This window comes from Astatotilapia calliptera, chromosome 20 (assembly GCF_964374335.1).
Source record: "Astatotilapia calliptera chromosome 20, fAstCal68.1, whole genome shotgun sequence".
In the NCBI taxonomy this organism is placed as follows: Eukaryota; Metazoa; Chordata; class Actinopteri; order Cichliformes; family Cichlidae; genus Astatotilapia; species Astatotilapia calliptera.
Genome location: NC_137441.1, coordinates 25772068 through 25789196, shown reverse-complemented (window position 1 = coordinate 25789196; position 17129 = coordinate 25772068). Strand labels below are relative to the sequence as shown.

Sequence of the window (17129 nt, the reverse complement as noted above, 5' to 3'; positions counted from 1 at the left end):
AATACAGTCCAGCTCCTCCATAAACGGGGGAAGTTTGTTTCACGAAGATCACGATCTGTTCCTTCTATGTATTTATAGTCAGGATTCAGAGGCACACCAAATCTGTTTAATTTAGAGGCATTGGGATTTGACCGTTTCATGGCTTTCCAATAGGGTGGGGTCCGCATGGAGCGATTTGATTGATTGATTTCTCTCAGCGTGAACAGCCATGAGTGGATCAAACCTGCAGCACGAGTGAGGGAAGGCAAATTTTCAGAGAGGCGTCATAAACTCAAAAGAGCTCTGCGGGGAGGATGGAGCCCGTGTTGTTGTTGGTTTGATTTAAAATCTCTCCCTTTTCAAACTATCGATGTATCTGTGATTTAAGACTTGTGTCTGTGCTGGATAAGCACTGCTGCTCTGGGAACACAGGGAGAACACTTGTCGATGTGTGGCTGTATACTTATTGAATGCACACAGAAGAGAAAAAAAAAGATGTAATGAAGCTGAAAAAGATTTTCAGGGAAAGAAGTAGGCTGAGTTTCATTCAGAATACTCTCAGAATAAAAGGGAGGATTTTTTTCTACTGGGGACAGACCCAGTTATAAAATGTACAATATCAGCCTTTCTTTTCTGAGGGTGTATCAAATGACAGAGTAAGGCAGTGGAAGAAGTATGAGCATGAAAGCAGAGTGTGTCTTTTACAGTATGTAAAGTACAAGAGTGGAACAGAGCACGGGTTAATAGTAAGACAGAGGTCTCTTTTTTCCTTTTCTTTTTTTATAATTGGTGCTGAGACCAGAACCTGTGGAGCTGCCTAGATCTACACATCAGCACCCCCCTCCCCCTTCCCACCCTTTTGCTGAATGCTGTGAAGCCAGGCTTTACAGACAGGTGAGCAGTCCAACCCAGACCCATGCACAGCGAGAAAAAGCTACATTCCCTGCACAGTTTGCAGCCCTGTGCTTAGAATAAGCCATACTGGACATTTTCTAGAGATTCTGGATTTGTGCACAGGCCTGCACTGTGTGGGAAGAATAGCTTTTTTATGCTGTGACACACATCATATTATGCAATCCTTGTGTAATGCCATCTACAGCGCACAGCTCGGTTCGTTGGTGCAGTCATTGTGGCTACTGTGGTTACTGTCCACGTCCCTCTTCCTCAGCTCTCTGCCCGCCTTGTGTTGCTGACTGCTGCTGCTGCTGCCGTGGCTGTGGTGGGCAGGTGAAGAAGAACGCTTGCCGTGCTCCTGGTGGTGCCCGTGATTCTGGTGATGGCTGTGAGCGTGCTCTTTGGTGCCACCGAGAGACTCCCCGTCGTCCCCGTCAGAGAATCCCACTCCTCTCTTGGTGTCGTCCATGGCCTCAAAGTTGTTGCTGGGGTTACGGCTGATTACGTCGCTCTCCGGCACCACCTGCAGGTAGGCTCTGACGCGGTGGTGACGCGCGCCCTCGATGTCGCTGAAGTCAATGACTCGGCACTCGTACGTGCCCTCGTCAGACGGCTTGACTCGGGAGAGGCGGAGTTTGTGGGAGATGTTGCTTCCTACAACCTTCACAACCTGATGAAGGTAGACGGACAAAAAAACAAACAAACAAATAAAAAAACATATATAATGTGGTTGGACTGTAACAAATATATCCAATATAACTTCCAATCAGAAGAGAGTTTACCAATGAGTGGCCATTTCAAGATAATGGCAACCCAACAATAAATGTAGTAAAGTAAAAGCTATTAGTTTAATGAATGAATGAACTAACAGTCACTATAGCTCCTGTTCATATCAGACCAAGAAAAACCTGCCATCTATTGAGAGTACTGAATTAATTAATGTTGCAATTTTTACGAGTCCCTTTAACTGGAATAGAAGGAAAATGTCATTTACTCTTTCAAAAAATGAAAAAGAGCAATTTGAAAACCCTAAAAATGATTCAACTAATATTTCAGCAAAAAGCAGCTCCAATACTGTAGCTATCTGTGCTGTCAGATCAGCTTTGTTTGGCTTTGTTCTTGTTCTCTATATATAGCTGAAGATGAGCCTTCAAAATAAAATAAAATAAAAAAAACACAGGAAAAGTGCACAAAACCCCCCAAAAAGGACTTTTGCTATCTCACAGACCCCGAGATGAGTGAGTGCACATCTTACAAAATGTGCACTCACCTTCTCACTTCAACTAAGTATGGTGTGCTGTTTCTTGGCTTCAGCTATGAAGTTTTACTATTCACACGGGGCAGCTACAGCAGCGTATTAATGCCATTGTAGGTAAAATAGAAGTTTGAGCTGGGTCAACATATACAGAGCTGTGCAAAAGTCCTTCATTTTTATACATTTACCTCCAAAGTAGTCAAACTTGTTGTCATATTTAAGATAGTTTTGAGTTCACAGGCTTTCTGCAGGTCTTTTAGAGTTTCTCTTTAGCTGTTCTTTTTAGTTATTTCCAGTCCTTGTAGCTGACCCTGTTCAAAGAGTTTTTTGTGTTTTTTTGCCAGGCAACTTAATTTCTGAATATGTTTGCACATTTCAATAAATCGCTGCACCTATTTCTCGTTGTCTTTGTAGCAGCATACAAAGAAATGAGTGAAGAAATAAGAGGCAGCTCAAGACTTGCAGAGTACTGCATGGTCTGTGAGATTAAAGTCATCATTTTTAATGAACCTCATGGCTACCCTTTGTAAAGTGGGAACAACCTCATTACATCACACATGTGGCCCACTTGCCATTTTTATGCCTGGCCACGCAAATTACACTTCAAAATCTGACTCGGCAGTAAGGATAAACTCAGTATTTTAGTGAATCATCATATTATCATAAGCATCTGGACATGACCCTGAATTCTGCCTGTTTAGAAGAAAATAACACACTGGTCTGAATGAAATTGGCAGTGCTCCTTGTTTACTCGTAGCCTCTGTCGCGTGATGGTGATCCCACTTGCAAAATGAAGTGTTGCGGCTCATTTTACAAAAAGACAGTTTCTGCAACATTTCTCATAAATTTGTAACTTTAATCTCATTTGTTCACTGCAAACTTTTAAAATGTTATGAAATTCATCATTTTCTTGTAAACCTGTGCAATTTCCGGAAACACCCGTAATCTTTTCTTTTTTCTCTCTGAATCGGTGAAGTGGTTAAGATGATGATAGATGGATGGCTCATCCAAATGTATCAGATTTCACAAAAAGTTTTTTTTTCCCTTTGCAGTCCTGAGCCGGTTTTCCTCAGAAGAAGAACACAACACATAGAAAATCAAGACAAAACGACATCACAGACGTGGCATTTATCTTCTCATCTAACAATCAGCGAGAATGCAAATCAGTGGATCGTTTCAAAATGCCAAATTATTACTTTGATTGTATAAGCATCCGTCTTGCATGCAAATTCAGTCAAGCCACTTAAGGCTTGCGGCTGCCTATCATACACTCGTCTGTGTTGAGAAAATGAGCTGAGTGTATTTTGAAGATAGTTAAGATGCGTGAAGTACTGGAGGTACAAAAGAAAGATCATGAGAAGAATAGAATAAATGTGTGGTGTGGCCTGGATGCACTCTAAGGCCACGTCTCCTCCAAGCCAATCACTCAGACAAACAATAAAATCTGTGAAAGTACGAAGAGAAGACGTCAAATGCTTTGCAAGTTTGCAGAGCAGGAGTTAAGACGATGAGAGTCTGGGGACATCTTGAGATGTGACGCACCAAGATATAAATACAACTTCATTTATCACCCACCTTCCTCCTCGTGACGCCAGTAGGTGTTGGGATGTGTGCGTCGTGTGTGGCAGTGACATTTGCGCGTTTGGCTGTAAGCGTGAGCTTAATGCGTGCCGTTTGCGAGTTTGCGTCTGCATATGTGAGCATCTCATGGTGTTTTTGGTTTGACTGTATGGATGTGAGCCAGGATCCATTATATAGAGAGAGCTCATAATGATTTTGCAGCTGTGTAGCCTGCAGTGTTTTGCTCCACCCACACAAACATGCACACAGACACACAAAAGCACACAGACACACACACAGTCACAAAAACACAGCATCAGTGATTCAGCAGCAGCTAGCCTTTTGGGAGAAAGCCGAAAGGTTTTTGTGTGTACATGTTTCTGCATGTTTAATGCAGCTTTATGCATCTTCAACTTCTGCACACACACACACACACACACACACACACACACACACACACACACACACACACACACACACACACACACACACACACAGAGCTTTAAAACCCCAGAAAGTAGAACATTTTTTGGTTCATTTTTGTAATTATAAAGTCAGTGGAAAGAGATAAGGCTAGGGGAATAAGTTTATGTAGAGATAACATGCAGTCGGTCCTGCAGTCTGCTCACTTCTGCAGGTAATTAGAAAAAAGTCAAAATGTTGAGTTACTCTATACTGTCCTGCTTCTTTCAATAAAAGGCTCACCTATTTTTCCATTTGCCAGGGGGAATACCAGAGGAGATATAAAAAGATCTGCTGACTTCCCACCCTTCCTTTTCTACTCTGTTTTACTGAGATCTGGTGCTGCAGCCACAAAGTTTCAGTAGTGTTTATTAAAATTTGCAGATGATGCCCTCAGGGGCCACTCCCCCATGGGGAGGACACTTAACCACCCACGAGCAGCAGCGCTGCCTGCTCTTTGCCTGACGCTGTGCTTCTGCAGAGCCATCGAGGTTTTTCGTGAACGTGTTAATGCACCGTCTGGAGCGTTCACCCACCATGCGAGCTGCAATACAGCATAAGCACAACCTCTGTGGATCATGCAGAACAAGAAATTTAAATGTAATCATAAGCATTTTGAGTCTTCTAACACCAAGGCAAACATAACGGCTTTCTGGTGAAAATAACTGCAGATATTGTTCGCAACTCACACTTATCTTTGTAGCATCCTTTGCCATCTCCTCCTCAGGAGCCACCTAGGAAAAGTGACAAACATTAGCAGAAGGATCTCAGTTTGATTGGCTTTCTAAAACTAAAAGTGAAACACATGTACCAGAATACAGAACTGATTATGTTTCTTGTTGTTCTTAGTGTGCCAGTTAGATACTGAAGCCCACATACAGTACTACAGTCAATATTTCACAAACACACAAATCAACATGAAATTAGCGAAGGTTTTTTCAAGTTTTTTTGGAGGAAAACTTCAGCTGTCGTGGGATAAATACCATCATAATATGCAGTTTTGTGCAGATTTTTGGCTCCTTCTTGGTCTGTTTTATACACAGTTACTGTATTTAGCTCAGTCTGACTCTGTCTTATCAATTCCTACATGCATCAAGAAAAACAAACCAACTGCTTAACATAGTCAGACATCTAAAAAACAAAACATATTTAATATTGAATATAAATGTGATATGGAATCTGAGTCTAAATGAGCGCTAATGTTACTCGAAGTCTAGTAGATGTGAGAACAGCTGGTTAACACCTAATTATGTTATTGTATTGGCGTCATGTTCTTCTGCATCGTTTTATAAATTTTCGCCCCCATGTGGCTAATAGAATAATTAAAGTTGTTTTAAAGATTTTAATACGAGCTAATGTGAAATCATAAGGGATATACACGTGTTGTGGGAGGAGGAGCTGGTTAAGATGAGAAAGTGTGTAAGTTAATACATCGCCTGAATATGAGCAACCATACCACATGCAAGTCATTTTACTCTCATTTAAAATAGAAAGTAACTTTTTCAGCTCGCTGTAAATGAAGAATCTTATGGATGACGTAAACAACAGATTTTTTTTTTTTTTAAAAACAGCTTTTGACATAACAGGTATCATCGATTTCAGGTCAAAAGCTATAATAATACTTAGATCGCATATTGATGAAATGGTAATGAATACATCAAAACAAATGATAAAAATAAAACATGCAAAAGTGACTGTGGGGCAAAATGGGACCAAAGCTTACAGTCTGCATGTGGCAAGCTGATCCATAACGCCACTTTCTTTGGACTTGAGGTTGTAATTCTCTAACTATAGTTCAAGTCAAGTTAAAAAAGAAAAAGGGCTCATATTACCTTACTCTCCCATATACTCAAAAGACAATTTCTGAAGACAACTCAGAGACAGAGAGCGTAAATACTTATTTCACCTTATGAGTCCGTGGGCTTAAAATCACCTGCTGTGGCAACTGCCATAAAGGTTGTTTTGAGCACTTTGGCAGGTGTTGAAATGTGTCTCTGTGGGCATATTTCAGCAATGTGAAACACAGACGTGAAACCTGACAAGTGTGTAGCTGAGGTCAAAATGAAGGCTGAGTTCCAAGATCAGTACTGGGTAAAAGACACTGGAAGAAATCGCGGCAAGGGGCTCAAAACCTGTTCGCACCTTACAAACCTGCACCCACATTAGTCTGTTTTCCTTTGCATACTTATAGCCCCTTCTTTGATTTCTAATCTGTTCATTTACATGTTACAAACACATTTACTACAGTGCCAACTCTAGTGTGTGCATCAGCATCACTGGGCTGGTGGGATCCCATTGCAAGATCATCTAGAATTCATCTGGAGTTGATCTTTTATTTTAATTTTTCATCTTTTCGATCATTTTGGTAACATTGTAGAAACAAGCAGTCAGGCAGTAGTGATTCAACTGAGCATTTAGATTTTCCAGGTGGCTGTGTTAACTATCCCAGGAAGGATGACCACCTGTAAACAAGATCACTAAGGGTGAACATATCCTTTAAATAAAACCAAAAAAAGGAGCCAGAATTTCTGTTGTGAACTTACTTCATTAGTTGTCCAGGGCTGCCTGTGGGTCCAGTCAAGATGGTTCCTGATGTACCACCACTGGATTTCCAGTGCATAGGAAGGGGTTCCCGCTCCTCTGAATGAGCAGGCCATCTCCACATCCTGACCTCTTTGGGCAGTCATATCGTGAGGCACCTCTGTGAACATGGCTGGACAGACACAGACACGGTTAACAAATGGTTCTAGTAGCAAGCTTTCAGTTCAGACAGACCAGCAAGCCTGAAGTGGATGCCCTTTGGAGCTTGCACCAAAACCGTAATGAGCGTTTTACAAGTGGATGACAATTTTCTTGACTTGAGCCTGGTAAAAGGGCACTTAGTCACTATCTACTCATTTTTTTCTGCCCGGTTTTACTCTTGTAAGGGTAGAAAATGTTCTGATCCAACATTCAGACACAGAGTGAGGTTTGATTTATACATCACAAATCCAACAATCTTTCAGAGAAGAGAGAAAGTTAGAGCTTGAGACCCTTTTCTGTCAAATTAAAATTGAGGTAGAGTGAAATTGAAGGAGGAAGTTGTTAGTAATAAGTACTCAGAAATATATTCTGAAACGCTTAAATCAATTTTCAGGAAAACCCTTAAATTGCTTCAGCAAAACAGTTGATAAATCTGAGACTGGGATGAGTGTAATGAGTCTGCATATTAACTGAACCAATAATATAGCAGTCCTAGCATAAATCATGGCGGAAACGAGGTGAGTGCTTTCTTTGTTCCATTTTCAAGCTGCTACAGCTAAATGATAAGTGTGTGTGTGAAGGTGAGACTGATGAACGCGAACAGGCAGAATGAGTGGGTGTGTACTGAAGAAAGACCCCAAGGGTGAGAAGGAAGTGTAAGTTATATTTGAAAACTACACATAAAAAATGTTCAATGTTTTGGCGTTTATGAAACCTATTAAGAAAAAAAGGCTTTTTTAAAACTTAAAACAGTGTAGCTGTGATTGCTTAAACCTTTAAAATCACAACAGTATATGAAGCAGTCATGAAACTTTATAGCTTTGTAGCTGAGATTACATGAAAGGGTGAGTCTGACGATGGCTGTGGTCCAACCCGTAATAGTGATCCAGTGGGCCACTTTACAGCAGTATCATCATATGATCAAATATGGTGTTTAACTGGAAGAAAGTATCGTGGTACATGTGAAGGATGAGGTAGGTTTAGAGCCAAGTCAGAAATAGATGTTGTTCTTGAAAATTTAAGGTCAAAGACTTGTTTTGCAAGCTGATTTTAAGAAGAATTTGTTTATTTTTTAGGAATTCCCAAGCCAGTGAGAGGAATATCTCAGTAAAGACTGAAGACAGTGTGGTTCCTAAAATTTCGAAAAAATCATCCTCGATAACTTTAGGATTAGGCTTCAAACATCTCGTTAGGGTCCCAGAATCTCCTGCAGAACCAGGCTCAGGGAGAGGCTCAGGACCCCCAACCGGTTACAGCAAATGGCTACGCCTCACTGAACCGAAGGTTTCTTCCTGTTAAAACTGAGTTTTTACTTCCCACCATCGCCAAGCTCATAATCTTATTATTGGGGTTTTCAATCCAACAATAAAGGGTGCAAATAAAACACAAATGACCTGAACTGAATATGTAAGGGTTTCCAACACATTATAAGAATAAACAGGAGAAAATGTATGCCCACCCATCCATTTCCCTACACAGCAAATTCAAAAGTGTTAAATGTTTTGGTGTTAGTAGTCTTCTTGCAAAAGTAGAGTTAATTTTACTCTAAGTAGAGTCACATTCTTTTAATGTAACTCTGAGGTGTAAAATGATAGTAGTTAAAATCGAGTGTTAAAAACGAGTGTTTCTATGTCAAATCTGGAGGTGTTACAATGGAAACTTTAACTCTTGACCTCTTAACTCCGAACTCCTAGAGGGCCTATGACACCAATAGAGTAAATTCACAGACTCCGCCCCCAGCACCATATAGGCTCCAATCTCCAGGAGTTATTAAACTAGGCTAGCATGATCCACAGATGGATGACTGAATATAAAAGATTAATTCACAGTTAAACTTCCTTAGACTGATGAAAAAGTGCGTTTCTTTGGTATAAAAATCAAAGTGTGTTGTATGTGTATGCCTGTCAGTCTGTCAACAGATTTTAATCTTTGAATTATTTAAGAAAGGTAATTTAGAAATAACAAAAGTCACTACTGCTAGTTTTCCCATGAATGGGAAAACCGCCAAATGCAAGAGAATTTTCTCCAAAAATAAATTTTCAATAGCCACCCAAATTCACCTTCTGCAGGTGTTAAAGTGCATGTATCTACAATCACGCCATGGCCCTAATTTTAAATGTGCAAGAGCTGTGCCAGGAAAAAGTCTTTGCTATCCAAGAGTAACCATAGAGAAAAAATTCATTCTGCCAATAAACAGAAGCAAAGACAGCCCATTGTTTTAATTAATGTGCCATGCATCATATGAAAGAGTCGTTGAAGACAATATGAGGCCGTCTGTCCAAAAGTTCAAGCTAAACTGGAATTGAATTGATCACCATGAAAATGATACTAAGCATAGTAAATTTGCCAAGGAATGGCTCAAAAAAAGAGGGTTCTGGAAATGGCCAATTCAAAGCCCGGCTGAAAGCTCGGGAGTCATTAAAAATATATTTCACAGCGTTTAAACATTAAAACAAGGGAAAACATTCACACATGAACACAAGAAAACAAGAATCTTACATCATTTTTATTCTTCATCCCTTTCCTTTCACATACACCCACCAAAAAAATCAAGACAAAACTCAACAGGCAGCGATCAATCACACCAGAGATGTCTACTACTATGAAAGAAACGCAACACTGAATTCGCTGCTTGCGTCTACATCACTGCCGTATTTTCAGCATTGTCTACAAAACTTTTCATTTATCATGCAGGAATTAGGAGTTTTCCTTCAAACTGTAAACTTCAATAAACTTAAAAAAATCTCCACCTTTGAAATTGCCCCTACCAAGATTTGTCCAGCTTATTCACTCAATAAGACCGAGTGAAATCAGTGCCAACTAAGTGCCGATTTTCATCTCGGTTCATAGATTAATCTCGCCCGTTCAACCCAGTGAGGCTGCGCTATGGATCCGTCTTGTATTACGAGAGCGGTACAAGCCTCGAGTCATATATCCCTCTTGTACATTGATCAAATCTGCTTGTATTTTTCATTTGTGAAACCCGAAACACACCAGGTATCGATTTGACATTACACAGCCGGAGTCAGCAACAATGCCTGTGGCCCTTCTCTTGTAGATAATATTCAAAGCTGGGACATAAAGAACGGTGGAAGATAGAGCCTTTGAATTTGCTTTTAGCAATGATCATCTATCTTTTCCCACTTAGCTGTGAAGCCCACAATGCAAAATCCTTGGGCATTTTTTGGGGGAGGGGGCTTTAATGCTTCCCAAATTATAAAACCACATGAAAATGTGATAGTCATCAGCAGTTTATTATAATGTAAGAGAGATAATTCTCACCCAGTAATTTACAAAACCCACACAGCAGATGCTAATTTGATAGCACAATGTGCTGTTTCTCAGTCTGCCTCATCCAGTAAAATGTCTCTTTTCTTAATTACAATATTTCCTGCACCTGTTTAAGACTTTAAAAGCAGCTTTTAAAATGTAACAAATCTGAGGAAAATCTCACATATTGTCACGCAGAATTAAATTATCTTCTGCTACTCTGCAAATCTGAACAATTCTCCTGTAATGATGATTCAAACTTGTGGCTCTCTAATGCTGTATCTCTTATTAATAGCCATTTATAATCACTGCATTGTTGAAGCCATAAAAGGCAGTGATGAGTTAGGTCTGCTCACCCCTAAGCATTATTATTATCCGCGAGATAAACGACGGAAGGCTCTCGGGCGACTGCTGCAAGTCGGTGCTTAAAAGCTACAGTACGGCTGCCAAGTCACACTCCGTGTCAGCCCTGTTACCACAGGAGGACGGAGAGATGGACAGACAAATTAACGGGGGCTGAGAAGAAAAGGCTGCGTGTGTTTGCGCAGTCATCGAGAAAATAAATCATCAGCAGAGATCAAATTAACGACTGATGTTTGTGAGAGTGTGGCTCTGTGTGTTTGTATATGGGAAGAATTAATATGAGATGCGCTGTGTGTGAGACAGAGGGAGAGGGACAGGAGAGGAGGAGGAGGAAGGTGGAGGACAGCGTGTGAGGCAGCAGATAGCTTGGAGTGGAGAAAGCTGCAGAGGCGCCTGCTATTGTTTATTTCTTTGAGAAGTGGAATGTGGTAATTACAGTGGTGATAAGAGGGGAACAGGAAATGTTCCTTTGTAGCATACTTACTCTGGCCAACCTAACGTCTATCTTACACTCCTTATAAGCTTGTTTACACGGATGAGATCCGCCTAGGTGGCACTTTTCAGAATAGCGAAATTTTCGAGAGAAAGGAAGGAAATTGTTTTCTGTTTTGTTGAAAGAACCATAAATATAAAATTTCTTAAGTCAAAAAACTACCTTTCACACTTGCTGCTACCCTTCTGTTATAGATCACACTCATCTCCACCCTGCCTGCACATACTTCTTCACCTCTCTTGTGCTCTGTTGCTTTCCACAAGAAGGATGTAAATTCAAGGAGAAGAGATACAGCAGGTTCTAAGATGAGTTATTGCAAAACAAATTCCATTTTCTGATTATTTACTTCCTCTCTGGACAGAATTCTTTTAGTAAATTTGGTTTATGGCTTGTCTTATGTATAGCATTCAGAAGAGATATAATCATACCAATGATACCAATGCGCAATGTCAATAAAGTCATTATAAGAGTTCACAGTATCTTCTTATGTTTTTAATGTGGAAATGAAGAAGGAAGAAAATCAGTCAAGAGCAAAGACACTGGGACTGCGTTGGAAGATGATGGTTTTTGCTTTGGAAATGCTGATTTTCTCAGTGATTGGTGCCAGCTAGCTGTTTTCAGCTCCAATATGTTCACCAATACTACCTGCCCAGCACCAAACAGGAGGCAGATAATGTTAGATAAAATGTCCAATGTGGCAGTTCTCTGGAAGAAAATGGCCTTGTTGGTGCCAGATGTCACGGGAGAATGGCCAGACTGCTCAGAACGCACAGCACGTTGGAGCAGATGGGCTACAGCAGCAAAGACCAAACCAAGTGCCACTCCTGTCAGCTAAGAACAGAAAACTAAGACTACCATTCCCACCAGTTCACCAAAACGAATCAACAAAAGTCTGAAAGAATGTTGGAGGGCCCGATTAGTCTTGATTTCTGCTGCGACATTGACACGTTAGGGTCTAACATGATCTTGACGTAACCAACAACATGGATCTATTATGCCTTTGCATCAGTGGTGCAATGGCGTGGAACATACTTTCTTGGCATACTTTGGGTCTCTCAGTACCAACTGATGCCTCCATCAGAATAATGTGCCCTATGTCACACAACTCAAGTCATCCTCAAAATTTTTTGAAGATGACAATGAGTTTAATGTACACAGATTTCAATCCAGCAGAGCACCTTTGGGATGATTTGCTTCATAGATGTACAGCTGACAAATTTGCAGCAGCTGTATCAATATGGATTAAAATCTCTAAGGAATGTTAAATTTATGCCATGAAGAATTAAGGAACTTTTGTGGGCAAAAAAGTCAGATCCAGTCAGTTGTATAATTTGCTACTTGACTTTTGATACTAAGTTTAGCTCTGTTACTGGTACTCTACAAAACTCATTAATGCATTCACATCTTTTCTAGTAAACCTACAGAAATAGAAAACGAGATAAGCCGACAGCGCATAAATTTGGGAGGCTTTAACAACCAACCAGCAGCAGGTATAGGCTCCACAACTGCACAGACTCAGATCCTGACCTACAGTGCACAGTTTAAAAAGTGACTCCTGAATCTAGCAGTGGATATTAGCTCTAGAAAATGGTTATTTTTTATCATTTGTTACTGTTTGTATACATAAATTCCTAACCTTTTTAAAAGCTCTGTGTCTAAGGCTTGCGAATGGGGAACCGTGTAGCTGCACATATTCTTTGCTCCAATTATCGTCGGAGATTTGGAGGGTAAACATACCACAGCAGGCATAAATCTAATAACCACAGCAAAGAAATTCACAATTTACAGCACAGTAACGCACTTTAAAGAGATACAAGTGAAGTGAAGACCTAAATTTTAATCATTCTTAAATTTATTTATTCATGATCTTTGTCTCAAAACAGAGACCAAACCACAACTCTGACAAGCTCTAAGGACTACACCTGGAGTGACTGTGAATTCAAGAGCAGTCATATTTAAATCCAAGCAGAGTACACGGGTAAAACTTTTTGCTGTTCACTTCTCCTCTTCTCCACGCCTCAAAAAGAAAAAAGAAAAAAAAATCACTTTCCAAGGGCTCATATGTTATTTCACAGCTGCCTAACAAGGATATTGAGAGACCCGTCATGCATTTGCTTCTGTGCATTTCGCCCGCAGCCTTGTGTAACCCTCTCTCACTCCTCATAGCTTCCACAACGCATTGGTGCAACAGTCGAGTTTTTTTTTAATACATAAGGGCTTTGGCAACGCTGAGCCTCTCTGTGCCTTTTCTGCTCACGATCTGAATCCATCATGATCGGGCAGCTGGCAGCATCAGCCTCTGAATGTCAATGCTGCTCAGTGTGCGAGATGGCTGGTGGTGCATCGTGCCGCGTACAGTGCTCTCAAGAGCTTTTCAGCATCTTGAAATGGCTTCATAACAGTTAAGCAAGTGGTTACAATGTAATGTGGCTCACAGCCTATTAAAATGGTAATTAAACTGATGTATGTGCATCTTCCGTTACACACAGAAAAAGAAGGGTTACATTGCTGTGTTGCCCAGCTACATTTCTGCAAATATAGAATTACATTTTCATTACAACAGTAACTTAGTTAATAATCCCCAATGGATGCATACACATCCAAATGTGAATCTATTTGTAGTTGCTAGTTTTAGTGGTGCTTTAATCTGCTGGTTAAATGGATGAAATTAAACATCACAGTGCTATTCATATTTGCGCAGTGGATGCTTTATGCTTAGCTGTAGACTGAAAGATACTTTAGCAAATAGTACAGTAAAACAGGCTTCATATTTTGCATATGTTTTTCTTTTGATGTGAAGGATAAGGTTGTAATACCTGTTACAAGGTGCCTCCAGTAAGTCAAAATTTCCATTAAACAAAAATGATTAAAAATGATTAAATCGCTGTTCTATGGGTTCCAATCTATGTGTTTCCTTTTTGTTTGGAAGTTTACCCTTTACCTGTACACACCTTACACATTACTGTAGCAAGGTAAAAAATTAAATGACCAGAGGCTAGACAAGGTGGAAGAACTGATAAATATACAGTTATATACATTCTGCTTTTGGCTCTAGCTTGGTTTCCAACAGCCCATATTAGCAGAAAGTATTTGACTTTCTTGTTGATGTTGTCTTTCTGTCATTTGTTTACACTGAGAACTGTGTCAACATAAACCAAAACAATGAGGTAAAAGAGGTGAAAATGAAACGATCTGTAATACACACCAGTCCTGGGATGTGCGTGCATATGGAATTTTGTGTTGCATGCTCTTATGTCCAAAATCTATTGTGTCTGTATTCTATGTACAGCAACACTGCACAACCGCAGTGGCACACAATGCACACATGTGTATTGTCTCTGTGTGTGTGGACCTTCACCACCCTTGGCTTTGCCAGCTCCTCCATTTGAGATCAGTTTCCTGCTGTTTTGGCCTAAATCCCAGCTGCCGGCCTGCCTCCCCACAGCGCAGGTCAAACACTGTTTTCCCTCTTAATCAAATGAAAAAGGTTAAAAGGAGAACATGGCTTCCTGAGCCAGAGGGTTCAGCCAGAACACCAAGGACAAGTCATCTTTTTCCTGTAATTCAACACAACAAAAGGTGGCACGTCGGCACAAGAAATTATTACCACATCATCACTGAGCGATTATTTCTTCACAAAAACACAATGAGAGCAGAGAGTTCAGAATAACAACTAAGCCCTTGTATTACAAAGCAGTGTGAGACGAATGCGCTTAAAGCATCTCTTGTTTCACCGCATGTCTGAGAGCAACAGCAGGCGAGTGAAGAGGCTCACTTCGATGTAGTACGAGAAACATGAATAACAATATACTGAAATGCCCTGTATTGTCATTGGTAACGGGATCAGCTAGCTGTGGCATTTACTATCTAGAACGGTTTGATTTAATCCAGTCATTCAGATATCACCTCAATCTTCTTTTCACATAACATGTACCAGATACACCAGATTTAGAAGCAACCTTTCTTTCTGCAGAATTTATAGAAAAATCAACTCTCCAGCTTCCTTGTTTTATCTCCATTAATAATAACGACAATAAAACAGCCACAGGAATCAGGTTCCTCATCCCGAAGATGGCTTATTTTGCTCTGGACTGCATCGCTTGTCTTGCTCAGCGCCTCCGTTTGGAACAATGAGAAATTCAGGACTTGAGCTGGAGCTATTTCTGTCTTCTCTGCTATCCATAAAAACATGCAGCCTGTAAGGTGCTGTATGATTTCTCTTCTCTTCATTGGGAACCCTGAGAGGCACAACCAGCTTCAAGTCAGTTATAAATGATTGTCTCATGGACTCAGTGAAGATGGAGACTAATGAGGTAAAAATACACATCCCATAAAGATAAAGTTGGCCTATTTACCTCTTTATCTGTATCTTTATCTGTATGTCTATTTGTTGTATTTTTTATCTGCACTATATTTTCTGCCGCTGTGACAACTTAAATCCCCACTGGGTTTATTTATATCCATTCTTGAAAAACAATCTATCCACTGCTTGCACTGTAAGCAGAGTATTTTCTATGAAACTGTTATTTTACAGTTTACCAACTGTAATCTACAGGAAAATCCTACAAACAACAATTTGTGGGACGTCATCTAATACAGCGGTCCCCAACCTTTTTTGCGCCACGGACCGGTTTATGCCCGACAATATTTTCACGGACTGGCCTTTAAGGTGTCGCGGATAAATACAACAAAATAAAACTAGTACCGGTACCGAAAAACAAGAAAATTTATTCATAACACACGTGAAAAGACCAAGGAAAACCGAGTAAACGATAAAAACGATAACAAAATAACGCTGAAAACCGATAAAAACCCTGAAAACCATACATTTCACACCTGAGCCTTAACTCTCGCGGCCTGGTACCAAATGACTCACGGACCGGTAGCGGTCTGAGGCCCGGGGTTGGGGATCGCTGATCTAATACATTTCTTACAGTATTCCAGTAAAGTGTATAATAGAGAAGTGTTACTTAACAGTTAGGTCCCTAAGTACTTAAGCACAATTTTCGCAATTCTGCTTGCATATACCATCACAGTGGATTTGACATGAATCAATATGTGTTTGAATGGCAGACTTTCAGCTTTAATTTAAATCATGAACTTATTAAGTATTACAATCATTTTATTCATGAAGCTTTATGGGCAGGTGAGGCCTGTTCCCTTGTTATTCCATAACAAATTAAGCACATTTAAGAAATAGAAAATACTTCAAATGCACATTTTGACTGCAAATGAAAGAGGCCAGCAGCAATAGGTTGAAAAGTTAAACCAATCAGAGAAACAACAAACATTTTTAGGAGTGGTCAGTTCAGCAGTTCTGCCAGTGGAATCAGATCACCACTGCAGCACCGGGCAAACCACCGACTGCTCCGCTTCTGCTAAACAGGTAAAAATAGATTTAAGAGCGACAGGACTCAGTGCTGCTGAGTCTTTGATTTCATTTATTTTCTGCCGTGTTTTACTTGCATCTATTTGAAAGAGGGAGTGTCCAAAGAAAAAAAACTTTATTTTATATGCTGGAATATGCAGAAAATAGCTTTAAACGCTAAACAAATTTCTTCAAATCAAAGACTGTTGCATATAATTTAATATTTGCTTAATGCGATGTGCATGAAGTTAAAACATTAAAACTAATAAAACAAGTTTTAAAAAGGGACTTTTTTTTTCATTTGATTACATTTTATATGAAAAAGTAGAACTGGGCTGAAAGGTCTACTGCTTTATTACCTATTTAGGTTGTGTATCATGTTTTTAAAAAGTAACTAAGTAACTAATTATTTTTGAAAATAAGTAATCAGCAAAGTAATGGGATTACGTTTTGGGAAAAAGTAATCAGTAATTAGTTACTAATTACTTTTTTCAAGTAACTTGACCAACACTGGTGTGTATACAGTAGGAATATGCACAAATGAATGTGAGGTTGACAACAGGGATGTAGATAGATAGTCTGAGAGAAGGGGACATGCAAGAAAAAAAACTTCTAAAACCCTTTAAAATGCACAAAGGAGGAGGGAAACATTTGTTTTGATGGGCCAGATGATGCCCAAAATTGCACATGTAACTTTAAAACTTTGTCTACGGGAATATCATCATCACATTACTATAAATCAG

At 39.9% G+C, this 17129-nt stretch overlaps 1 protein-coding gene across 1 annotated transcript in view; it reads right to left on the bottom strand.

Moving 5' to 3' along the window:
* Positions 1–251: 251 nt before the first annotated feature.
* vstm2la (V-set and transmembrane domain containing 2 like a) overlaps positions 252–17129 on the bottom strand; it is a 54770-nt gene continuing 37892 nt past the window's right edge. Inside the window, exons 2-4 of the mRNA XM_026153899.2 lie at positions 6694–6863; positions 4840–4884; positions 252–1543 (exon numbers count right to left, since the gene is read on the bottom strand). Coding sequence (XP_026009684.1) covers positions 1073–1543; positions 4840–4884; positions 6694–6863 — 686 coding nt within the window. The 3' untranslated portion in view covers positions 252–1072. The remainder of the gene's footprint in view (positions 1544–4839; positions 4885–6693; positions 6864–17129) is intronic.